At 42.0% G+C, this 25,366-nt stretch overlaps 1 protein-coding gene and 1 long non-coding RNA gene across 9 annotated transcripts; one reads left to right on the top strand and one right to left on the bottom strand.

Annotated features, from left to right (window-relative positions):
• Positions 1 to 410: 410 nt before the first annotated feature.
• On the bottom strand, positions 411 to 2,716 carry LOC135576612 (uncharacterized). Its single transcript, XR_010468432.1, has 2 exons — positions 2,580 to 2,716; positions 411 to 1,508 (listed from the first exon to the last, which is right to left on the bottom strand). It is a non-coding gene; the product is annotated as an uncharacterized LOC135576612 (long non-coding RNA).
• Positions 1,742 to 22,426, top strand: USP44 (ubiquitin specific peptidase 44). Of its 8 annotated transcripts, none has more exons than XM_065043243.1 (6): positions 1,742 to 1,897; positions 7,138 to 8,646; positions 18,772 to 18,970; positions 19,496 to 19,562; positions 20,370 to 20,575; positions 20,985 to 22,426. In XM_065043243.1, the coding sequence occupies exons 2-6, from the start codon at positions 7,219 to 7,221 to the stop codon at positions 21,182 to 21,184; spliced, it is 2,100 nt and encodes a 699-aa protein (XP_064899315.1). In that variant the 5' UTR covers positions 1,742 to 1,897; positions 7,138 to 7,218; the 3' UTR covers positions 21,185 to 22,426. The 8 variants fall into 8 exon arrangements, with proteins under 8 accessions (XP_064899315.1, XP_064899272.1, XP_064899322.1 ...); XM_065043200.1 differs by having other exon boundaries at positions 19,454 to 19,562; XM_065043250.1 differs by lacking the exon at positions 1,742 to 1,897 and adding an exon at positions 2,042 to 2,179.
• The last annotated feature ends 2,940 nt before the right edge of the window (positions 22,427 to 25,366 follow it).

The following is a 25,366-nucleotide window of genomic DNA, read 5'->3' as shown; positions in this document are numbered from 1 at the left end:
ACCTAGACTTCATCTACCCAGACCGCATGGACAAGACCTCCAGCGTGTGTGGAGGTATCAGGAGGTTGGGCTCTCCCCCTCCAGAGACTTACGGAGCTGAGGAGCTCAGGTGAAAACACATGCAGGTGAAGATGGTGCAGCAGGGATGGTGAGTCAGTCAAGTCTTTAGAGCAGATCCAACATCACTTAACCAACAGACACACATCGACACAGAACTGGGTTTAGATATTGAGTGTGAGAAAACTGGAAGAGGATTCCAGTGATGTATGGCTATGGGAGGGTTAGTTTCCCAATGACAACTGAAGAAAAACCTGCTCAAGATGGAGATACTAAAGTGACAAAAATAAATATAGCTATTTGAAAATGGTGAAACTTGTCATAAAAACACCAAAGAGGGATATGCAAATATGTGGAATCACCATGCATTAACAGTTTTAATAAATATTTTGATTAGTCAACAGTATTCCTCACTTTAAAGTTGCAAGTTAGTAATACATTGGAATAATGAGAGAAGCCTGGTGAGTTTACTTTAGCCATATACTATTTTTATGAGCTTCTGAAAACACCATGATAAAGTGACCCTGAAAAAAAACAAAACAAACAAACAAAAAAACCCCGTGTTTCTCCAGGCCACATCCTGCTCACACTGCCTCAGCAGCCTCACTAGAAACAGTGAGGACTGGAAAGCACTGCTGGAGGAGAACAGATTTCATTTAAAGTTTTAAACTAAAACACGTTTTCAGCGATGACACGATTAGAAACACAGAAACAGATGTGCAAGATTTTGATGCCATCATGAAAACATCCTGATGCATAATGGATCCAAAACGAGAAGGGGGATCTGAAGTGCTCATGTTTTGCATCAAACCCTCACTCATAGCTAAGAAGTAGCACACACATACCCCAAACACCTTCTGCAGTTGCTGTCGGCACCGTGCACATCTTTCTGGGCAGGTTCATATAAACCCAAAGCCAACTTGCTTCAGAATGGATGCAAAAAGTAACATTAGCCCAGTCAGGAGGGAGTTTTCACCAGATACCTCTTGCCTCAAACACAGGCAGACTGTGCATGGCTGCCCAGTACATCCCGGGACAGAGCAGAAGGGATGTGCAAGTATCAGTTAATTCAATGCAGGACAAGCAGAACTGGAAATGAGCTAAAAGGAGCTGGCTGCATTTCAGAAACTTTAGTTTCAAAAGGACCAGTGTAAAGATGCTTCTAGTTTACAAAATAGGCCATCTGCAGGATGTGAGTTTACAAGTTTTTGCTTATTTAAGTTTCTGTAGTGAAACCTGAGACTGAAAAAGTACTTGATAGTTGGGTATCAGGGGCCTGGTAAGAGCTGGGTTGTTTTCTATGTGAACTGCCTTGAGAAGTCTCCACAAACAGCACACGTGGAGAGTATGTGAGGGAGTTTGAGGTCCTCTCTAAACCGTGTTTGACCATCACGTTTGGGCAGCTGGGGCCAGGAATGGCTCCTGGCAGCACCGGCCAGCCGGAGGGAAACCTAGGAAAGAAAATAAGGAGGAAACGTGTTGCGGGCAAGCCTCAGGCTCCTCTTCTTCCCGGGACGGTACAGACCCGCCTGAGGGAAAACAGGTGCCCTGCGGGGACATGCCGGGGGCAGCAGCAGCCCCTCGGGGAACGGCTCCGAACGCCCGCCCGGTTCAGCCCCACGCCCGCCCGTCGTGCGAGGCCCCGCCGCTCCCCGCCCGCCTTTCTGCGCCCGGCCCCGTGGGACCGGCCCGCTTGGTCCGGCCGCGGGCCGCCAGCGGGCGGGGGAGGCCGGGGGAGGTGGGAGGAGACGTGGGAAGTGCTTCGGTTGCCACTACAAATCTGGTGACAGACCCGCCGCCGGCACATGGCGATCGGCCGTTCCCGCCCCGCGCTCGGCAGGTGGGTGCGGGGCAGCGGCTCGGGCCGGGTGTGTGTGGGGAGTCAGGGGGGTGTCCAGCGGCGCTGCCCCGTCGGCTCGACGCCGCTTGTTTCCCCGCGGACCCCCTGACGCCCGTTCCCGCCCGTGGGCCGGCGGCTGGGGGGGGAGCGGGGATCCCCGCGGGGGCGGCGGGGGGGCCGAGGTGTGGGGGCGGCCTCCGCGCGGCGCTGACGCCGCCGAGGGGCCGCTCCGAGGAGGCTGCGGCTCGGGGCGCCCAAGATGGCGGCAGCGGCGGGTGACGGGTGCGTGCGGGGGCGGGCGGCGGGAGCGGGACGGCGGCTCTGTCACCGCGGCTCTGTCACCGCGCCGCCCGGGGATGGCCGGGGCGAGCCCCGCGGGGACCAGGCACTGGCCGGGGGGCGGCGGCACCTCTTCCCCCGGGGAAGGGGCAGTAGTGGCGGCGCGGCGCCCTCGGAGGGGCACCTGAGGAAGGAGCGCTCATTGCCGCGGGGGCGAGCCGGACGCGCCGTGGGAGGAGCCGCCGGGGCGGGAGCCCCTCTCGGAGGTGGCCGTATCATCGGCTGTAGCGGGCCCTCCGGGACCGTCTTCCCCCGCCGGTGGCGGGCAGGAGGCGCCCTGCCGCCTCCCTACCGCGCTCGGTGTGTGGTGGGCGGCCGACTGTGCGGGGCCCGGTCCCCTCACCTGTCCCGGCGGTGAGGGAGGCCGGGGGGAGCAGGATGGGGTGGCGGGGAGGCTGCCGGGCCGGCCGCTCGGGTTCCCTGCGTGCCGCTTGTTGCCGGCGACTGTCGCGCCATGTCGCGGGGCGCTGGGACGCGCCGGAACTTCCCAGCGAAACAGCCGTGGGCGCGCTCGAACCGCCGTCCCACGGCACCGAGCCGCGGGTGGACTCGGCTGGGGCGTCTGCACTTGCAGTTGCTGTCGCCGCAGTAGCCAGGCCGTGTCCCGGGAGCTGTCAGAGCAGTCACAGAGGCTTATTTTTCCTAAATAGGAAGAACTGTCAGGTGTAAATCCAGACTCTTAAGAAACGCTGCGTTTTTCGTGCTTCTGTGAAAGCGCTTCAATCCGAACTGTTTGTTTACCTCGAATGCTCAACTGCAGGAAATGCGGTTATGTGCAATTAGATACATTGTAGTGTAGATACAATGTAGTGTTGTACCGGTGCCTGGTGCGCGGGGGTAAGTGGCTACTTACATTCCTTAGCTGGCAAAAAAAAGGAGGAAAAGAAAGTTAAATAACGATCTGTATCGCTCCATAGAAAGGACGCTGAGAGTTTTCTTGTCAAAGGCTGTGCCGTTAAAAATCTGAAATAATTTACAAGATTATTTTTGAAGTGCTGCTTTGATTTTTACGGTTGGGATTTTTTTACTGTTATGCCTGCAGGACTGTACTGCAACTTGAAGTTAAGCACGTCAATGCTTTGTTGTTGTGGTTTTTTAAAATGTTGAAGAAGGTAGTAAAGCAGTACATCTGCCTTGTAGTTAGCGTACTTGTTATCTAAAACGTTGAGTTGTTAAAGTACCCGTGATTCCTCTTTTTTTTTTTTTCAGATATTAGCAGGTACTTTGAAATTGGTGAAAATCAGTTGATAAACGGTCATCTGATTAAAAGCCAGAGAATTAACAGGACGCTCGAGCACACAAAAGTGTATACATATATATATATTATATATTAGTAAAACTATGTACTGAATTTCTAGTCTAACACTTGAGGTAGACTGTTTGATTTTTCATTTACATGCCAAGCAATTAATTACGGAAGTAACTCAGGGCAAAAGATTTCCTTTTGTTTATGTTCAGAGTTATAATGCTAAAATTTAGCAGCTGCGCAGATTAATCTTTTGTTTACATGGACCACAAATGGAAGAAAAATATCTCTTTTCTTGATTTCTAGGCTGTTGTTTTTTTTTTTTTGATATCGAGTACTTTTTCACCTCCCGAGTTACCCAAAATGTACATTTTGCCAGACATTCTTTAGTCAAGCTAAGGAAACCAGCATGTTAACAAGGTTAAAATATGGCTCGATGAAAAAACAAAATCCCGTATATCGTTACTTCTAGCTTGTAAAGCTTTGGTGCAAGGAAAGACTTTCGTGTATCTGTTTTCTCAGACAACATAATGCTTTCAGCAGTGCTATTCTGGACTTTAGTGGTTGTTATTTTGATTACCACAGCTCAGGTCTGTGTTAAGAACACGGGGCCGGGGGGGGTGGCTTGATCCCTGAAGTGCTGGTCAACTAATTCGCAGTTTCTTTGTGTGTGTGCACGGAACTGAACCTCGGGAGAGAATAATGGAGAAACTACCGCTGAATAACTTTCTTTAGGGAATTTTGACGTTGGAGCATTTGCTTGTACTGTTTTATTCCAGCTGCTGCTTTCTAGTAGGCATGGGAACGAGTACGCAGTGGTTTTCTCCACCATTATCTGTCACTTCACTCCTGTTTTTCCCTGAGCTATTCTATTTGTCTTGGCAAGTCTTGGTTCTAAGGTGAAGTTTTTAAATTTTGTGACTCGATCTTTCAGTGCTCCACGTCTTAAAACATTCGTGCTGTCTGTGTGCTGCATGACATTCAGCTGAAGTTTTCTTGGTTTCAGTTTTGTACTTTTCACATTTTTGCAGTCTCCACGTGTATTTCTGGCTTTTTGACCCAAGTCTGCATTTTGATTTCTTCACATTTTCTTCGAAGAAAGACTTCTCCTCCCATGGCAAGATGTTTCCTCCCCCTCCCCCCTTTCCACCCCGGCTCCTTTCTCCACACATCGATGTAGGTGGGAGAATGTCATGCTGGCTTGGTTGCTGGTGGGGGAGCTGGGGTTTGAGGGGTTTTTTTCTCTCCAAGGCGCTGATCTTGCGCTTTCGTAGAATCGTGTTGTTTTTGCATGAAGGGCTTGATTGTGCAACCCTGGTTTACACAGTGGTCGTCCTGAAATCAGCAGTCATAGTTTTGTCCTCAGTCCAATATCGCTTACATTGACGCATGTAAGTAGTTTCACTCTTGATAATATTTTTAAGTGGAGAAAAATGCATTTTTTTGGACCATATAATATTTAAAAAGAAGGAAAAAATAGGCACAATGTTCACACAGTGACTTTAACAAAACCAGAAAGGGTCGACCCATCAGACTCCTGACTGCCAGCATTGCTATATGGGGACAGCCCTGTGGGAAGGCAGGGTTTAGTGTTCTTTTCTGGCCTGCTGGAAAGGACTGTTACTAATACACTGTGCCGGAAAATCGGTTTCTGTTAGCCCCAAAACACATCTAATCTCTTAAAATCCTGTTTACCATATTAAATTCTTGCAGCACACTTTATGTAGTTATTACTTTAATATTCCAGGAGGAATTAACATACATATTTCAATTCTGAAATTTATGTGAGTTTTGCCAGTCTTAGAAAAGCTCAGCTTTGTTGGGCAAAACAGGTTGTCAGACTAGGAGATGACATGGGGTAAAGCTAGTGGTCTTACTGATAAAGACAATCTAAAAAAGAAAACTTAGTGTGCACAACTATTTGTAAAAGAATCTCATCAGCAGCCTATGAATAAACTGCCAGTTAGAAGGAATTAATGTTATGGATGCTAGGAAGTTTAAAACGTTCAGCAAGCCATTATTTTTGTGATCTGTTGACCACAGCACAGGAGTGATCTCGACCCCCCATGATACACTATGGTTGGTATTTAATCTGGGAATTACTGAATGGGTACCCAGAGGTCATGGCATCTGAGACTCTTCAGTGCAGGGAGTAGGGACTGAAGACAACTCTTAAATAAGTTGAATGGGAATGATTAACATGGGCCTGTACACTGTATCAGTTGCACTACAGCTGGTTCAACCTTTACTACATTGCAGAATAAGACCTGCACAACACACACAATGCTGTGAGCTTAGGGAGTCATTATAGTTCTTAGGCTGGTATCTGTAGTGTAACATTTTAAGGGGCACTACCCATGGGCCAATTAACCAATCAAAGCCATTTTTTGTTAAATCTTTTAACTACAGTTTTTATCTAAGTACCAGGTGAAAAAGAAAGCTGCTTTCTTATCCACCTGCAACCTTTTACCTGTTTCCCTTCCTTGGCAATGTCATTGTTTATTAGGGTTCCCTCAATCTAATGCTTATTCTAACCCAGACATCTGTTCTAAACTGAGTAACCTCTTGTGTATTTCAGAACTGTAAAATGGAGAAACAGGGTAATAGCTGGAATATAATCTTTTGGGTTTCATACGGTAAGCACTGTGCATAATAATACTGGTGCTGTGTGCTATTTAGTCCTTCTAATCAGGGACATGCTGAGCACAAACACCCCAGATCAAATATAATCACTTCCTGATGCATTATTTGTGTCTAGATGATATCTCTCAGCAAGAGATAGTCAAAAGAAAGATGGTAAGAACATAAAGAAAGGATGAATCATTGTCTCCTTATTTTTTGTTAGTCAGAGCCTGCCTGTTTATTTCAGGTAAATGCACTTTATGGGAGAAAGCAAATACAGCAGCTTTGAACAAATAAATGCTACCACGTAAACTTATTTAAAGGATGTAAGCCAGTGTTAGCCAAATTTTTAATACATGGATTAGAAACATCTGTTCAAAATGCTGATTTTATAAAGTTTGCAACAACGAGGTAGATATCTGATGGTATTCCTGACTTCTGAAGAAATCAAGTTCTGCTTTTTCCAGGTCACACTTTTTCTTTCAGAGGTGTTAAGATGACATACTGAAATGTTGTTATTGAAGATACATTATTGTAGAAAGCACTGGTATAATGGGCTTGCCTGAGCACAAAGGTGCAGTGATTTAATTAAAGGTGTGGTTTAATTAAGAGTTTGAGTTGTATAAAGCCTCGTTTGTCTGAACTGTTGGCACTGTGTAAACATAATAAATCAAAGTGAACTTTGCACTTCTGCACCTGTATGCTTTGGGATAGAATTAATAGGAACGTTTTAGAGTCACACAATGTTTGGGGTTTGAAAGGACCTTTAAAGACCATCTAGTCCAACCCTCCTGCCGTGGGCAGGGACTCCTTCTGTTAGACCAGGTTTTTCAGAGCGCCATCCAGCCTGACCTTGAACACTTCAGTGATGGGGCATCCACAATTTCTCTGGGTAGCCTGTTCCATTTTAAGTTGAGTTAGTCTCCAAACTCTGTAACAGTGTATTCTAACTAAATCTACTGATACCTGTGAAAGTGATATAATTGGGTATATACATACTTTAGTTTATTTTTTTTTTTATTATTTTTTTTAGTTGCAGATTGAAGCATCATGGACAGAAAATAGTTTGGACCATGTGTTTTGCTAGCCTATCTCTGCAATTTCGGTTTTAACAATGGATAAGTGTAAGCACATAGGACGTCTGCGGCTGTCCCAAGACCACTCCATTCTGAATCCTCAGAAATGGCATTGCGTGGACTGCAATACCACTGAATCGGTGTGGGCATGCCTCAGCTGCTCGCACGTGGCGTGTGGAAGATACATCGAAGAACATGCACTAAAGCACTTTCAGGAGAGCAGTCACCCAGTGGCACTGGAAGTAAATGAGCTGTATGTTTTCTGTTATCTCTGCGATGATTATGTTCTTAACGATAACGCAACTGGTGATTTAAAACTATTGCGAAGTACGTTAAGTGCAATCAAGAGTCAGAACTATGAGTGCACTACTCGAAGTGGGAGGATTCTGCGTTCTATGGGTACAAGTGATGATTCTTACCTTTCACATGGTGGTGCCCAAGCCTGGCTTCGGAATGAAGACCGCATGTTCACAGCTCTGTGGCACCGACGGCGTGCGTTACTGGGCAAAATATTCAGGTCGTGGCTTGAGTTGACACCTACTGGAAAAAAGATTTTGGAAGAAGAAAGGCGTCAGGAAGAAGCAGAGGAAAGAAGGGACAAAGCTAGGAGAAGAAGGCAAGAACGAAAGCGTGAGTTGAAAGCAGAGATGGAAAAGATGCCTCCAAGAAAGAGCAGTCGTTTACAAAATCAAATAGGAATGTCCTCAAAAACAGCACCCTGCCTGCAAAAAACATCACAGAACATGGAATCTGTGACAGAGTTGAAAGAAACGTATACCTCAGGTGAAGTAAGACTGAAAAAAGTAAGTGACTCTCCAATTAAGCGAAGGCCCACAGTGACTCCTGGGGTAACAGGACTGAGAAACCTGGGAAATACGTGCTATATGAATTCTATCCTGCAGGTATTAAGTCATTTACTTATTTTTCGGGAGTGCTTTTTAAAGCTTGATCTCAACCAAACTCAGGAACTGCTGGCAACAGCAACCAGTGGTAAAACCAGATCTTCATCTAAACACCTGTCAAAAACTGCCTCAGCTTTACATGTGAATCAAGAGAAAGTAAAGGGATCATCTTCTGTGAGGCGGCCTAGTTTATCCTCTGGATTAAGTGGGGGAGCATCAAAAAGTAGAAATATGGAACTTATTCAGCCCAGGGAGCCCAGTTCAAAGCATATTTCTCTCTGTCATGAGCTACATACTCTGTTCCAAGTTATGTGGTCTGGCAAATGGGCGCTGGTGTCTCCTTTTGCCATGCTTCATTCTGTGTGGAGACTAATTCCAGCCTTCAGAGGATATGCCCAACAAGATGCTCAGGAATTTCTCTGTGAACTTTTGGATAAAGTGCAGCAGGAACTGGAGACTACGGGGACCAGATACCCAGCTCTCATCCCCGCTTCTCAAAGAAAACTTATAAAACAGGTGTTGAATGTGGTTAACAACATTTTTCATGGACAGCTATTAAGTCAGGTATGTTTTATGATTATTTTTTTTTAAGCTGTGTAGTGGTTTGTAGTTATGGATTTATCCTGGTCAGTGATGGTCATACTTCAAAGGTTAATAAATGTATAACTACTGAGGAGGGATTGGAAGGATATAATACACAAAATTTCAGAGCAAAGGTCATTTGAGTACTTCTAAAACTTGAAATAGAAGAGTCACCTGATAAACATTAAAGTGTTACATTTGATATTTTAAAGCACATCTTTACGACTACTGAGAAATATTTATCTTTGCTCTTAAGCACCAACTAATTTGCAGGAATAAAAAATTTGCAGTCTTAAGCATCTAGCTTGTCACAATAGTGATACTAGATAAAAACTGATAAGGAAAGTGTTAGTCTCGTCTAAGTGGAAACTGATTACTTAATGTTGCCAAGCCGGGTATTATTTCAGTTTTACAGCTTGAATTTGAGATTCATTACTACAGAGTATTTGCATGTCATGATGCTATGTACGGGAAATACTAATACTTCTTTTCTGTTACAACACAAAGATACAGAAGGCTCTGTCAACACAGGAACCAAATTTGTGAGGTGGAGGCAACGGTTGCTTTCCTTTTTTTTCCCCGATTACTCTCCTTTTTCCTCCTTCTTCTCAGCTTCCCGTTAAGTATGTCAATGTGTCCTCTTACTATTATGCATATCCCAACTGTGTGTGTAGAAATGTCTGAGACTGACCAAACAAACAAATGCTGGTTTCTGTTGAATTAATCTAGAAACTAACCACATTGCAGCAGACATAGAGGTTGAGCCGGTCTTACCCCCTGGAATTGGTCTTTATTACGCATGTACACGTTACTGAAGGAGTGCAGAAGTGTTTAATGGATACGTTGTGTAAAGGAGTAGAGATTTAACACCAATTAACAAAAATGTGGATATTCCCATTTTTCTGATTGTTTGATGGTGTAGTATTTCAGTATGAGAAGGTAGAAATCCAAGTGTTTTTTGCCTGAAGTAGGATTGTTCACTTCTGTGTTATCTATAAACTTTATAAAAAGATAACAGGACTTTTAGAGTTGTTTGCAGCATATCTTAGCTTTAGGTCTCATGTTAAGTTTTGTGTAACTACTAGAAATCGTTATATCTACTCTTAAAAGCAGATCATTCTGTGTGTTCCATTTGGCCCAGTGTAAGAACGTTTCTGTGGTATACATAATCTTTCCATTGGGGTAGTTAACATATCTCCTATCAGCATTGTAACTGTCTTGGATACTATGTCATTAAAGCTTTCTATTTGAAAATCATAGTCCTCTCCGCAGTAGTGATTTTGTTAGTAAAAAAATAGATTAATTGCTTTAGTATACTGGCAAGGCTTGGTTGCATTCCAAGCCTTCTAACCAGACTCATTTTTGGAAGAATTTTCAAGGCTCTGAAGACACTAAGCATTATTTTAGCAGTACCACTTCTTTCACTTGTTTTTGGCTCTATTATGTGAAGAGGCTTGTGACTATTATAGAAACCCTCTCACCTTCCTGAAAGCAGGGAGGTGACTAGTGAGGATTCACTCAAGTGTCATTGAGTAAGACTGAGAGAGAATTAAACAGTTTTGAGCTATCCTGTGACTTCTGTGACTACAGCACACAGCTCTTTTACTGCGGCTGGTCAATGTCTGCGTGCAAAATACAGCCTTGATGAGCTTCAGAATGTTTCTAAGTGAGAGAAATAAGGTAAAGAGAATTAAGGCAGTTTTATCTGAAGGAATTTCTCCCTGGCTCATTAGGCAGTTCCCACAGCCAATGTCCAACACTAATGTTTTGTCTTCTGCGACTACTTTGTTCCAGTTTAGTCTTCACTAGTGGTTCTGAACATGATAAATATTGAAAACAAAAGGTAACCCCTGAAGATTTAAGTTTCCTCCTCGACTGCATTTATTCAGGTCATCTTAATGATTCAGACCCCAGCGTTTGCACATGGAAGGAGGAACTTTCAGAACTCTATTAGGCCATTACTTTCCTCAGTAAGATTCCTGCATCATGATTTTGCTAGCTGTGTGTCAGTACTGGCACCAACTGCTATAATAACATGAACAAAAAAAAGTTATTAAAACATCCATGCAGGGCTGAAGAAAAATATGAAAGAGTTCTTGCTGTATCACCACATCTTTGACAATGTTAGCTCTTAATAGCAAGGAGTGAACATTTTGTCCTTGTAGGCTTAACTTTACCTATAAGCTGTACCAGTATTACAGTTTCTCTCTAGAAGACAGTTGGAGCCACAGCCTGCTGCATTTGTTAAAAATAGGATGGGATTTTAGTCTAGAGTATTGTATACATACTACTTTGTAATTGAGTGAATAAGGGCAACTGAGAAGCTTGTTTCTGTGCAGCAGTTGCCTTCTGGCTTAGGATCACTAAAAAGTTATTACATGTACTATCCCTTTGTACTGAAAGTGTTAGTTAAAGATATTTGATGCTGTGAGATACCCCAGTGCAGTAAAGTCAGTCTTGACCTTCAAGCCTCAGGAATACTATGAACTGCTCTTGATACAGCACACAGATCACTTACAAAGCAGATAAGCTGTATGTTTACTTAAGTTTCACATTGCTTTCATATGTGCAATAAAACATTTTCCCTCCTCTTCTAGCTGTTCTATTTTAACTTAAAGGGAAGTAATAATCCTGAGTTTGCTATTGGTATGTTGCCATTGAAATGGCAGCCTTGTTCAGCACTACAACTAAATTTAGAATATAAGATTAAGAAAGGAGAAAATTGGGCGTGTGAGATTTTATGCAGATTATTCTTTGATGATTAGTAAAAGCTTTAAGTAATGTCAAAACAATCACACCTTTTATATGAGTTAGTTGTTTTTGTTTTGTTATGTTCTCAGCTGATTGAAATAAGTCTTCCTCATCTACTACTTGAAATCTTTGTGTTTTATGGAATACTAAACTATAGGTAATGAGTAACACCAGGAATAGCATGGGTGGATTGCCTCTTGACTTCTTTTTATTATCTAATTATTTATCCCAATAACCTTTTTAGGATTACAGCTTCTTACTTGCAGTACACACTGTGACACCTCAGTACCAAGTATATCTACGGGAAGTGAAGATACAATATATAGTCACAAAACCCTTCCCCTCTATACTTTCCTCTATTCTTTCCTTTTTCACATGCTAGTCTTCCTCCAGTGTTTCCTCAAGAAAGTTGTACTATAGCAGTTCCTGGGCAAAGGAGTCTGTATCTTGTAAACCTGTGCTTTCAGAGGCAGATCTGCTGGAACAGTGGCTCCTCCCTCTCAATCCAATTGGGACTGTAAGCAGGTGCCAAAATGTCTATTGAAGTCGCAGTTGATTTCAGTCCCTCAGTGCTTGTTCTCTTCTGGAAGGTACCCGCTTCTTTTCTCCAGGCTGAGTGCTCCCTGCTTACTCAACCTCTCCTCCTATGTCAGATGCTCCAAGCCCTTTCATCATCTTCCTGACCCTTTGGTGGCCTCTCTAGGGTCTCTCTTTTTCTGGGGAGCTCTGCACTGGATCCAACCCTGCAGTTGTGTCTGACCAGGGCTGAGCAAAGGGCAGGGATCACCTCCCTGGACTTGCTGGTGATGCTCTGCCTCACGCAGCCATCAGGGCACCTTGCTGGCTCATGGTCAGCTTGTTCATCAAGACCTTCTCTGGGGAGCTGCTTCCCAGTCTGCACTGGTGCCTGAGGTTATTCTCACTGGGTGGCATTTCTCTTTGTTGAACTGTAGAGGTTCCTGTTTCCCCAGCTTGTCCCTCTCCCTCTGGAAGGCAGCACAACCCTCTGATGTATCAGCCACTCCGCATAGGTTTGTGTCATCTGCAAATTGCTGGGGGTTTACAATAGTTTGCTTGGGTATCGATCCCTGGGGTGCACCATTATCGCTGGGCTCCAGCAGCATTTCACTGGATTTGTGTAGAACAACAACATGAAGGCGTGCCTGTGAAATAACCGTATTTGGATCCCTCGTGGATTTTCATTCCTTTATTACTACGTCTTTGTTTTAGTTGTTCCAAATAACTTGTGGTGGTTTCCTAAACAGGAAGCATGCTTACAGAGATTTAATTGGGCAATTGTTTACCCTTGAGGTGCAAACGTAAGGAGATATTTGGTATTTCTTTTACTGTTCAACATGAGTGGCGATGTCTCATCACACCTGGCTGTTATTCTGAGCTGATAAACAGCGGTATCTTGACAGTAGGTCCTGTGTGAAAATCTTGAGTTCCTTTAATCTTTTTTAGCGGGAAAGTTTAGTTGCTGGGGACAGGGTCAGGAAGGTGTTGGCTGCCTCTGGAAGTTCTGTCAAAGCTAGCTACCTGAACCCAATGAAAATTCAACTTATTTCAGAATGCATCTTTTCTAGAGCAGTGAGATTGGAGCTGATTTGAGATAGTGGTCAACTACAACTTTTAAGCAAGTGAAAAAATTAACAGTAGAAAACTCAGGTTACTCTTGAGGATTGTATTGTACTTGGTTGCATTGAACACACCAAGGTGAACATACCTTTAGTCTCAAACACGCATACTCCTAATATTTAGTGGTATTTCTTTATAGCCTGTATGAACTGTTGTTGTTATGGTGGTTATCTGTACCCATCATCTCATTGTAAGAAGAAGGCCAGCAGATTGGTCAAGCATGATTTTTCCCATCATAAATTGATGGTGCCTGCTTCCAATCTTCATCTTACTCTTAATACCTTTGGAAATGATTTCTGGGTCTTGTTCCATCAGCTTTCCCATAGATCAAGGTGGTGCTGGCTGACTTGTAGTTCCCCAGATCCTCGTCCTTGAAGACTGGACTGTCGCTTTCTTCATGTCTTTCCCTGATTGCCATGACCTTGCCAGGACCTTTCAAAGATGAAGAATGACCTTGCAACATCATTGACCCTCTAACAGTTTAATCAGGGATAGCTTGTAATTCAAGGCAAGCTGATGGAGAAGGGCAATCAGTATTTTCTGTGGCTAAAAGAGACCCAGTAAGGGAGGGGGAAAAAATAAGGTTTGTGCTGATTTATGTGAAAGCTGCATGAGTACCTAATTAAAGGAAAAAATAAATGTTGAATTATTAGTGTTTTACTGAACTGACACTTGTTGCAAAACAGTAAATAGTTGTTGATGATTTCTTTATAGAGTACCGTTGAGTAAATTCAAATTTATTGTAAGTGATCGAAGAAATGCCTAGTCGATGTCATTTTAACTCCTTTTTGGAGTGGTGAGCAATCCTTTAGAAACTATTCGGGGTGGTTTTTGGAAGTCTCTTGTGGGGATTCCACTGCTTTTGAATGTGGTGCCTTAGGCAAAGCTCTTTGCCTAGGTTTCTCTTCCAGCAACACCAAACATAGCAGTGAAAGGGAAGAGCAGTGGCTGTGCTGATTCAGTAACGAGTTTCCTCTGCAGCAAAGTTGTGATTAGTTACCATTTCTTCTTAGGACAAACTTATCTTGTGAGGTTTTTTCCCCAATAATTCACCATTTATTATAGCAAAGCCTAGTACAAACTAGCTTTTGATCTCTTAAAAAAGGTTTGATTACTTCCCGATCATGTTTAAGATGGAATCTGAGCAAAATGCTTCCCCTTGGCCCTGCTCGGCGTGGCAGAATAACAGTGTGCAGTGCTCAGAGAAATGAGTTATGTCAACACCCAGTAAGTGATGTAGATTCTAAACAGTGTAAACTATGTTTGAAGTTTTAAAAGGCAGTGCCTGTCTTTGCAAGTCCTGCACCATGTACTTGTTCAAACAGCGTATTTCAGGAGACATTGGCTGAGAGAAGGGGAAATGTGCAATTTTGGGTTGTTTGAAACCCTTCAGTTTTGGGTAGTATGCTGTGAGTTAAAAGTTTGGGGGAGAATGCTGAGGGTGGCTCGTGCAGTGCTGGGTGTTAAATCTCCCACTGAACAGACTACAAAAAACTATGAGAACTTCAGGTAGGTAATCGGAGGATTTCCACTTAAAACGGGCCATGACCTCTATACTGGCTTCTATATTCTGGTATTAGTATCTGTGCTTTTATGATATGTGTAGCCTGAATCACAAAATGGTTGTCAAGTTGCTTTCCAACTAGATGAAGGTGACATTTTAAGTTAATCTATAGGAGGCCATTGAATCACAGACCACAGTTTGCTGTGGTTATGCGTATCTTATTCTGTTAAACAGATACAGATCATCTTGGTGCTGCTGTGTGCTCATCGTTTTAAGTTTTGGCTTTTTTGTAGCTGAAGAAATACAGTGTGGATTGTCATGTGGAATTCCGTATTATAGCAGTATCCTAGAAATCCCTTCTACTTGGATTACTTCGCTGTGGAAAAATTCCATTACTACTCTTTTTATGTATGTCTCATATAGTGAAAATTTAAGCAGTAGTGACAGCAGAAAAATGGGACTGGGCATTTTACTGTTCTTAAAAACCAAAAAAGAATTAGAGCAGAGATGGTAAAAGTTGTCTTTCTTCCATGCAAGCGCAGGGAACGTTGGCAAAACAGCTGCTGATGGAGTTGGCTTCTTCTGCGGCAATATGTTAACGATTTTCTTTGGCTGCATTTAGGCTGAACGCTATCCGGGGCAGTGGCTGTCCATCAAATTATTGTGGGCACAATGATGCTTGTCTGAGTGGCCTCCATGCTTAGCTTGAGTCAAGCAATCTGATCCAGCTCTTTTCAGTCTGGCCTTTGCCCCATGATTGAATACTGAGCGTTAGCCAGACAATTGTATATAGTACCCATGTTTCAAGGCATGAGAGGGTGGCCAGGGCAGAACATAAGGTAGAGTTTGCAGACTAGCTGAAAACAGTAATTTACTTGCTTTGAGGTGATGTAGACTTCTCATCCAGCTTGGCTATAAGTGACAGCATTATGGCTTCTTAAAATAACATTTATGGAATATAATGAGGAGGTGAAATAAAATTCTAAATTTGTAAAAAGATAAACGTCACTAACCAGATTGCTAGAGCAGACTCGCTTCCCGATGACTGTTGTGTATACTCATACCATAAAAAGTTTCATTGGACAGGTACATTTTTTTTTTTTCCTAGCCTTTTGAGTTCATGTTTGGGGCTTTTGTTTGTTTGTTGTTTTGTTTTTGTTTTGTTGTGGGTTTTTTTTTCTATAAAAACCTCACATCTTGTTCAGCCATTCATACAATTTCAGTGCCTTTCATGGAAAAAAGAAAATCTGGGTTGTGCTGTGTCAATGGTAGTGGGGTGTGAGATAAAGGAGTCTCATTTGGGACAGAAAGAGAAGCATGGGGGTGTTGTACAGGCTGTGCTGATGGACAGACCCAGTCCAAATGGATTCCATAGAAGGGCAGGGACCCTCCTACTTGTTGAGTAATCCAATTTGTAAGCTCGGGCCTGGCTAAGAAAAACACTTCCAACCTTTGTTCCAACCCTGATTTACCTCCTGAGAGAGAGTGTGCACAGGAGCAGTTAGCGCACAGCGGTTGATATGGTTGGGTGGACACCTATCCAAATACTTCGGGTTATTTGGCTGTTGGCAAATACGCAAATCCCAGATAACTCTTAAGAGTTTAACTCCGCTGCAGCGTCACAGGGAGGAGGGGTGCCTGGCATTTGAGGAAATGAACACTGATACAGAGCTGTGCAGAATTTTGTCAGCACAAATCTGCTTTGCTCACAGTTGCTTGACGAGGTGAGAAGCAGCACTATTGCATCAGTTTTAGTTTTTTGAGAGGCAGAAGTTGGAAGCTGGAGCGATTTTCTTTGGGATAGTCCTTATTAACTAGTTGGGAAAGAGGATCTTAAAATAACTTAGATTGTTAACATTAAACACTAAATTTAAAACTTCAGAACTTGTTAAAATTGTCTATAGTGAGTTCATGTATGGACTTCATCCTGAGCCCATTAATCTTCAGCATGCATTCGTGCGCAACAAATTCTCAAGTAACTCGTCAATTAAATAAACTTTTGGCCCAACAAAATCACCCATTTGTACAGCACAAATCTATTAGTCATTCTGTGTTTATGCTGGAGTTAGCTTGAACTGTGGCCAAACATATCATTTTGTCTCCAAGTCTAGATTCCAGCTCTGAATTACTAATAGTTTGTGGCTTTGAAACGTTGCCAGATGTTAGCACTTACAAAAGAAGCTCCTGTCAGTGTAAATTAGAACAAAGATTCTCCTCTTTTCTGCCATGTGAGTTCAAAGTTTTGTTTTCTAAGAACAAAACAGTGGCATTTCCTCCTTCTTAGAGCTTAAAGCAACTAGCAGCTTTCCTACGCCCCTGCTGAACGTGTGTGCTGCTATACAAATACCCACATGCATTAGGTTGCTAATGCATAGACTGTGGATAAGCTGTTGTAGCTAATTAATGCATTAAATAATTACTCAAAAGAACACCTAGGAAGAAGGTAGCGTAAGGTGACAGATCATGAAACAACAGATGAGGCAGAGTGAATAATTACGTAACAGCAAAACTTCAGAGGAAAATAAAGGAGCTCTTGAACAAAACTGAGTGTATTTGTACACTTGATTAGGCGTACTAACCTAACTGAAGAGAATGACACTGGATTTATGTAGAACAGCAACATGAAGGCGTGCCTGTGAAATAACCGTATTTGGATCCCTCGTGGATTTTCATTCCTTTATTACTACGTCTTTGTTTTAGTTGTTCCAAATAACTTGTGGTGGTTTCCTAAACAGGAAGCATGCTCACAGAGATTTAATTGGGCAATTGTTTACCCTTGAGGTGCAAACTTAAGGAGATATTTGGTATTTCTTTTACTGTTCAACATGAGTGGCGATGTCTCATCACACCTGGCTGTTATTCTGAGCTGATAAACAGCAGTATCTTGACAGTAGGTCCTGTGTGAAAATCTTGAGTTCCTTTAATCTTTTTTAGCAGGAAAGTTTAGTTGCTGGGGACAGGGTCAGGAAGGTGTTGGCTGCCTCTGGAAGTTCTGTCAAAGCTAGCTACCTGAACCCAATGAAAATTCAACTTATTTCAGAATGCATCTTTTCTAGAGCAGTGAGATTGGAGCTGATTTGAGATAGTGGTCAACTACAACTTCTAAGCAAGTGAGAACATTAACAGTAGAAAACTCAGGCTACTCTTGAAGATTGTATTGTACTTGGTTGCATTAAACACACCAAGGTGAACATACCTTTAGTCTCAAACACATAAACTCCTAATATTTAGTGGTATTTCTTTATAGCCTTTATGAACTCTGGTTGTTACAGTCTAAATGGAGTTTTCCCACTGCGTAGGTTCAGCTGCTGACAGAAGTTACTCATCCACATGTATCGTGGAAGGGTGGAGGTTCTTCAGAGTAGGACTCAAATGACACGACACTCTCCTATGAGCAGCTTGAGCTGGCATTTATAAAGCCGTGTTGTAAATCAACACCTAGTGTGTTGCTATTTCAGCTTAGAAGAGCTAGTGCTTTAACGTTCTTTCCTAAATATTGTTATCATAAATTAATTGTCCCCTGCTGTATAATCTGCATTTTCCAGGTTGACTCGCTTCACTTCTTGGCATTTTATTTATGTTGTCTTACTGCTTGTCCTTTCCCTAGTGTGACGATGGATCCACTTACTGAAAGAAGACATAAATTATTTTTACCTGTTCATTTTTCTTTGAAGAAGTCTGCTTCCTAATCCAGGCTTCCCTGGAAGACTTACAAAGTAAGAAGGATATGACTTTAAAATCCCCAGCTGTTGTTGTGGGTTTGTTTTGGTTTTGTTGGTTTTTAATTTAATTTAATTTTATTTTTTTTAATTAACTGAAGCTATAGTTTTTCCCTTTCATGTAATTTTTCCTTTTGGAGTGTTTCTTTTTTGGAGAAAAGACTTCCGAGGCTCCCATCAGCTGCTTTCTCTTGGACAGTCCCAGGCCGACCGTTTTGACACTGCTTTTCTTTCTCAGTAAAACATAAGAACACTTACCTGTTTGTGATAATAGTATTGGACATGCTGCTTCAGATAAAGGAAATTAGATGTGTCATTTCTTTTGTTAAATGACTGTGTCTTGGTTTTGGTTGTACCCGTCATCACTAGGAAATAAAATGGTTTGGCTTTTTTGTTGTGTTTTGTTTGGTTTGGTTTTTTTTGGAGCTATGTTATGGTACACTTTTAGCAAAGTAAGTTTTTGAATGTAAGCAACTGGTGAAATTTGTTTTACAGGTTACATGTCTTGCCTGTGACAATAAATCCAATACCATAGAACCTTTCTGGGACCTGTCCCTGGAGTTTCCTGAGAGGTATCACTGCAACGGCAAGGAGCTGTCATCTCAGTATCCGTGTCTGCTGACAGAAATGCTGGCCAAGTTTACACAAACCGAAGCTTTGGAAGGAAAGATATATGCATGTGATCAGTGCAACAGTGAGTAAAGGCAGTATGTACTCAAGCGTATGTTCTCTGTGTAAAATGTAAAGTAAACTGACAGTGAAAGCGTAGAAGAAAAATACTGAGTGTTTTAAAAGCATGTTGCAAATAAAGTCCTTATGTCCCTGGTGTGGTCACTTGACAAGCTATTACCATGTAGAAGATGGAATTATTCAAAGGAAGTTTTAAAGTGTGGTGCTTCTCTACGATAAAGTCTGATCACACTCTAGTGGGGGTTCTGATACTCCCAGCTGAAGATCCATAAGCTTTTTTAATTAAGGTGACTAACCTGAGTGACCACAAGTATTTTCTACTTGCATCATAAAATAATCCTTGCCAAGTGGCTCCTGGAGTGTATCCTTCTCAAGGAGGCACATACAGGAGCTATTTAGGTCCATGCAAATTTGGTGGATTAATCTTAGAATGAAATACAGGGCTGTTATCGAGATTTGTATTGTGTAACTGTGTGTTTGGCCTCAGCAAAACGAAGGAAGTTTTCTTCTAAACCTGTTATACTCACAGAAGCTCAGAAGCAGCTTATGGTGTGTCGACTACCTCAGGTTCTCAGATTACACCTTAAACGGTTCAGGTAAGTGGTACCACATCAAACGGTGTTGCAAACTGACCAGTTCAGTCCCACTCTTCCATTGGTTAGGATCAGTGTTGTCTAGCATCAGTTTCATTTCTGTTTACCAGTATAATGAGAAATAGTTATTAGAAATTTCTTTTTCTTGTTTAATTTAAACATAAATGAGATATGCTGTAAGTAGAGAACAGACCTCTTGAATTGCAACTACTTGCTACTTTAATACCAAAATTATTTCATCCTTCTTTTCAATCAAAGCCTACTAACCTCGCTGTGAACTCTGTTGGTAAAAATTAATCTGTGTTATCTTCAGGTAAATGCTCACGTTCACTAATGCACGAAGCGAGATTGTATTAAGTGAAAATCTCGTATTCATATAACCAAATACATTAATGCATTAGCCTAAGGGTGATGAAGTGGAGATTGTGTCTCTGTGAATTCGTAGTCCATGCATTATTAGTACAGAGTCTGTCCTGAATACAAGGAAAACTGCAAATGAGATAGAATAAAAGAGAAATACCGATGAGATAGATATAATACCTGGGAAGTACTTGCCACTCACCATTAAACAGATCTTAAAAAGGATATTTCAGAAGATAAGAATAGTAGGTACTATGGACACATTTTGCGAGGCCTTGAAATAAAGGGGAAGTGAAAGAGGAAGCCTAGAACTAAAAGCGTGCATATTTGCATTTATTTTGTGCATGAAGACAATAGTGAAAACTTGTTACCTTAAAATATCATTCAGAATGCTTTGTTCTTGCTTTGAAAAAAAAAAAATGTGAGTTTTCGTTTGACTTGACTTTCCAGGTGGTCAGGACGCAATCATCGTGAGAAGATCGGCGTGCACGTTCACTTTGATCAAATGCTGAACATGGAGCCTTATTGCTGCAGAGAATCCCTCAAGTCCCTTCTACCCGACTGCTTCATCTACGACTTGTCTGCTGTGGTCATGCACCACGGGAAAGGATTTGGCTCAGGGCACTACACTGCCTACTGCTACAATTCAGAAGGAGGTAGGAACCAGCATGGAAAATAAGGAGAGTGGGAGAAAGGGGAGTTTGCAGTTTTGAACTGATGAGCTTACTGAACTGATAAGCTTACTGTCTTTTTGCAAGAGCAAAAAGGAGCCACTTGTATGTAGCTGAACTGCCTGGACTGAGAATTGTAGTTCTGTAGACCAAATCTCTGCAGTTTTTGTACTGGCTTGTGAAATGTGTTCTGGCCATAAATTCTTAAATTGGAGGAAGCCAAGCTCCAAGCTGGGCTTTTAAAATGTAGAGGCAAGTACAGCAGATCCACTGAAACAGTACAATACCTCTACGCAATTTGTTAAAGGGGACTCAGTAATTAATTATGAAATACAATGCAATTACCTCAAATCAATATCCTGATGACTTTTTTTGGTGTATTTCTTCACTGCAGGATTTTGGGTACACTGCAATGACTCAAAACTCAACATGTGCACTATGGAAGAAGTATGCAAGGCTCAAGCTTACATTTTGTTTTACAGCCAACGACTTACTCAGGCAAACGGACCCGGTAAAATACCATGTCCCAGCACAGCTGACAGTCAGCAGCACACAGAATTAGCTGACTGTTCCATGGACAACAGTAGCAGCTAATCCAAAGCCAGTTAACTGTGTGTATGGTGAAAGTCTGAATTGTCATAACTATATATTTTTAAATGAAATGAAAGTACAGTATTGTACTTCTTTACTTTTAATCTGTGTACAATGTTTATGTACTTTTGTATTAGTTAAAGTACTCTTTACATTTGTTAGTAAAAGTTTTTATTGACAGTAAGTGACTTTCTAAGTACCTAGAATTTCAATACAGCTATTTTTTTAAGAAAAATATTGCTATTTGCATTTAACTCTTACCTCAGGCTGTTTTTTAAGCTGGTTTTGTATTTTGATAATCTTTTTTAATTGGTTTAGAAAAATGACTTACAATGGGCAACTGATGTTTCAATGGTTAATTTTCTAAATATGCTTGTGTACATTTTATAGTATAGTTCTAATGATATCATGATTCTTACTGTCTGCAGGAATTGCTACTAAGTCTTAGAATATTAACATTCACCAGCAAGGAATGTTTTACATGTCAAACAGTAACTGAACTTTTCGTAGGTAACTTTCTGTGTATTTTTCATGACTGAAGTGAAATTCTTTTGCAAGCTTCAAGGGGATTACACTAACGATGCCTTGATAGAATTTTGTAAAATCTGAAATTGAGGAATTAGAGCCTGTACTTATTTCCACGTAAGTATGTAAGAGGAGAGTTCAAAAGCACAAGAATGTATCTTCACCAAGACTTCCATGTTTTGTCCTTGACAGGCCTGACATCTCAAGTGCCAAATTTGGAGTACTAACTTTGACAACCAGGGGCTTTTCATTCCAATAACTTAAAAAGCTTTATTAAAAAAAAAACACCACCACAAACCAACCAAAAGTCAACACAACAAGACCACGGGCACCGAACTGTCATTGCTGCAGGAATGTGAGCACCCTCCGTTTTGCATTGGACAAGCTTACTCTAAATTGCAGCAAGCGTTGTCTGCTTCAGTGATCTCTAATGCAAACCTCTGCAAAGAAGATGTATAATTTGTTAGAAAAGTATTTTCAATCTGGCCGGTTTCATTAGCTACAACTGCTGTACCTTCTCCATGGTCCTACCACTAGCATTAACAGAACTGTGCATTGAGGAGACTCTAACAAGCGGGAATTATCAGTTGTTCTCCACATGCAGTAGTTAATGCCAAATAAATTTTAATTGAAGTTATTTTGCATAAGTCCTATGCAAATTGTTACCTCATCTTCTGCAAAGTTTATACCTCAATAAAACGCCTTGATGTGGACAGAAAACTGCGCGTGTACTGGAATTAGTTCCTATGTGATCATTTTTTTAATATATATGTATGAATCTAACATGGATTAAGGCATGAGCTGTAAGACTGTCACTGATTTAACAGCTGGTTTTATTCATGAATTTTCCTACCTTTTCTATCTACATTTTTAAAAGATACCATACTATAGCAAACACGTAATGGCCTCAGATCTCAAACTTTCCTTCGCCTTGTGCTCATCCTAATTCAGTGCACAAAACCAGTTTGTTCCTTTTTATTTGTTTGTTTAGTTTTAAGCCATGGGGCGCCTGTTAAAGTGAGGTGACCTGACCAATCTGCTTGGCTTGTGGCCGCGCAGCCTTTCAAATATTTCTCTGCTGTCCTTTCTGGTGAGGAAATGAATGTAATCTAAACACTTTTTTCTACTTACAGGTGGTTCAGGGGAACAGGAAGGAAAGGGAAAGAGTTTCAGATTTCTGATACTTTTTCTTCCCCCTGGAATGTCTCAACCAGGAGTTCTAAGAGACTTGAACATTAACGGAAGCAGCATCTATCTTGGGACTTGTAGAGCATGATGAGGGGGGTGGGCAACAGTTCATTAGCCTTAGTCATCAGTATTAAGCATAGTCCAGTCCCTTTGCAATAATCTTATCCTGCCATCTTTTCTAGAAGGCTCACCTAGGCTGTGGCTGTTCCCCTGCATTTCCCCTTACCCCAGCAAAGCATTAGTGGGTCTCCAGGCTTTCTCTAAAAGACATCCTTAGCTTTGGAAAAACAAATTCTGCTTTCTTCCCTTCAGTGCTCTCTTGGGTAGAACAAGAGAAGGGAAGGAAAAAGGACACACTCAAACATAGAGTTACAGTCCTAATCCAAGCAGTGGGAAGGACAGAGGTGATTACAGCAGTCCAATATAAGAATGAGCTAATTCAGATGTGCTTCTCAACAGCTTCTGCTTTGGTTCTTAGTACTTGCTGGTTCATGCAGCTAGCTCTGCACCCTTAAGCTAGAGTAAGGCTTAAGCACAGCGTGAGATTACGTGCTTATATTCTGCCTCACTTCACTCTGGTAAGTAAAGTAGAACTCTAACTGGAGCCAAGGAAGGGGCAAGGTTCAGGACCAGTGACAAAACCAGCAGAAGGACCATGGCTGGTACTGTAAGCCTGGGGAAACCAGACAGCTGCTTGATCAAAGTCCACCTCTCCACTCTGGCAGCAGCTCCTCCTGGGGTTTGGGTTCCACACCTCACTAGGAGGAGTTCTGCAGAGCAGTAAAGCCAAGTGTCCAGCACGTTTTATGAGTGATGGGCACAGTTAGCTGGAGTGGTCTGGTACATCAGAAGAGACCCAGGGTAAACTCACCTGGTGGTTCAGTGCTCCCTCTTTTGTCAGCAGGGAGGCTGGTCTGGTAGCTAAGTTACTTGCATGAAAGACTAAACCACGTGAAAGCATCTTGAGAAGCCATAACCCCTGTATCCTGTCCTCTCTGCATTGATTTTAATCTGCATTCAGAAAATCAGGTTCAGGTTGAAGGTTCAGCACCATTTCTGCCTTGCAACGGAGCAAAGTTACCTAAAGCTCCACACACTGCCCTCGCCGAATTCCCTCTCATTGCACAAGCAAGCACTGCTTGTTGCGACTTGATAAACCAATCGTGCATTAATTATTTTTAATTAAAGGTTCAAGATCACCTCACACACAGGTTAGCACTCCATGCCTAGTAGTTTGGCAGCCAAACACAGTGTGAACATTGCTCAGAATAGAAATGCTGTCAGTAATTACTGTTTTACATGCATTTTTGAGAGCACTTGCTGACTTCTTCAGTCCTTCAAGAGAGAGGCTGGATTTGTATCCCCACGTGCACCAGGGAAGGGGTACTGCACCATAACCAGTCCCCTCCCAGGTACATTTGAGGAGAGTGTACAAAACTTGATAGTGAAAAGTTTCTTCTGTTTGAGTGGAAGCATCTATTTCAGTCAGTGCCTATTTCTTCTTGTCCTGTCACTGGGCACCACTGACAAGAGCCTGGCTCCATGTTTTTTACTTCCCCCATCAGGTGTTTACACACAGGGACAGGGTCCCCCTGAGTTTCCTTTCTCCAGGAAAGCTCAAGATCTACTAGGCAAAAGGTGTGTTCTTCAACTGCTGACTAGTCTGCGCAGGTTGTTTTCAAAGCACTGTAGCTTTGCAAAAGAAGAGAGAAGCCAGCATCAGTATAAAAGCAAAGCTAAAAGCTATTTTGACTTGACCTCAGTTATGAGCTGGGTCGCTGTCGTGGCACAAACATAAATAAATTTTTGCTATGAAAATCTTTAAAGAGTCACAGCACAGTTATTATTGTTTCTTTTACTTTAAAAGTACTCAGACATTTCAAATTATGAAAACAGAACTGCCTCTTGATTCCCTGTAGAAAAAAATATAGAAAAATTAATATAAAAACAACATCCTGCTTCGAAGCATGCTGTGCTTTTCTCATTACGTGGTCTTTATCTCTAAACATACCTTCATAAAACCACTTGGCAGAAACATTTTGTGAATGGACTTCACAACATACACTGCCTTTGTTTATGGACAGTTGATTGATGTTCCACAGAATGCCAAGTACCGACAAGCTGGAAGTGCAAAATCCTGGCAAATTATTAACTACAAAAAGCCAAACTCTCTTATTCCTTCCTGTAAGAAAAGTATTTGAAGCACCACCTGTAAAAAATAGAAAATCAACAAATTCCATTCATATTTACACATCACATTATTAAGTTCCTGTGATACCATCTTACTCTTTTGTTGTCTTTTAATGTAAAATGGGTATTATTTTGATATACTAAAGGTAACATGACACAAGGAGGTTGGAAGATGCGACAGCAGTTTTCTCACTCTAACAGCAACTTTCCCTCCCTCTCTACATGCTCTATTTCAACCTCCTCTTTGACAAGTTAGAGTAACACTCACCCTTAAAATACCTG

Source organism: Columba livia, chromosome 1 (assembly GCF_036013475.1).
Source record: "Columba livia isolate bColLiv1 breed racing homer chromosome 1, bColLiv1.pat.W.v2, whole genome shotgun sequence".
In the NCBI taxonomy this organism is placed as follows: domain Eukaryota; kingdom Metazoa; phylum Chordata; class Aves; order Columbiformes; family Columbidae; genus Columba; species Columba livia.
The sequence above is the reverse complement of the archived record's forward strand: the minus strand, read 5'-3'. Positions and strand labels throughout refer to the sequence as shown.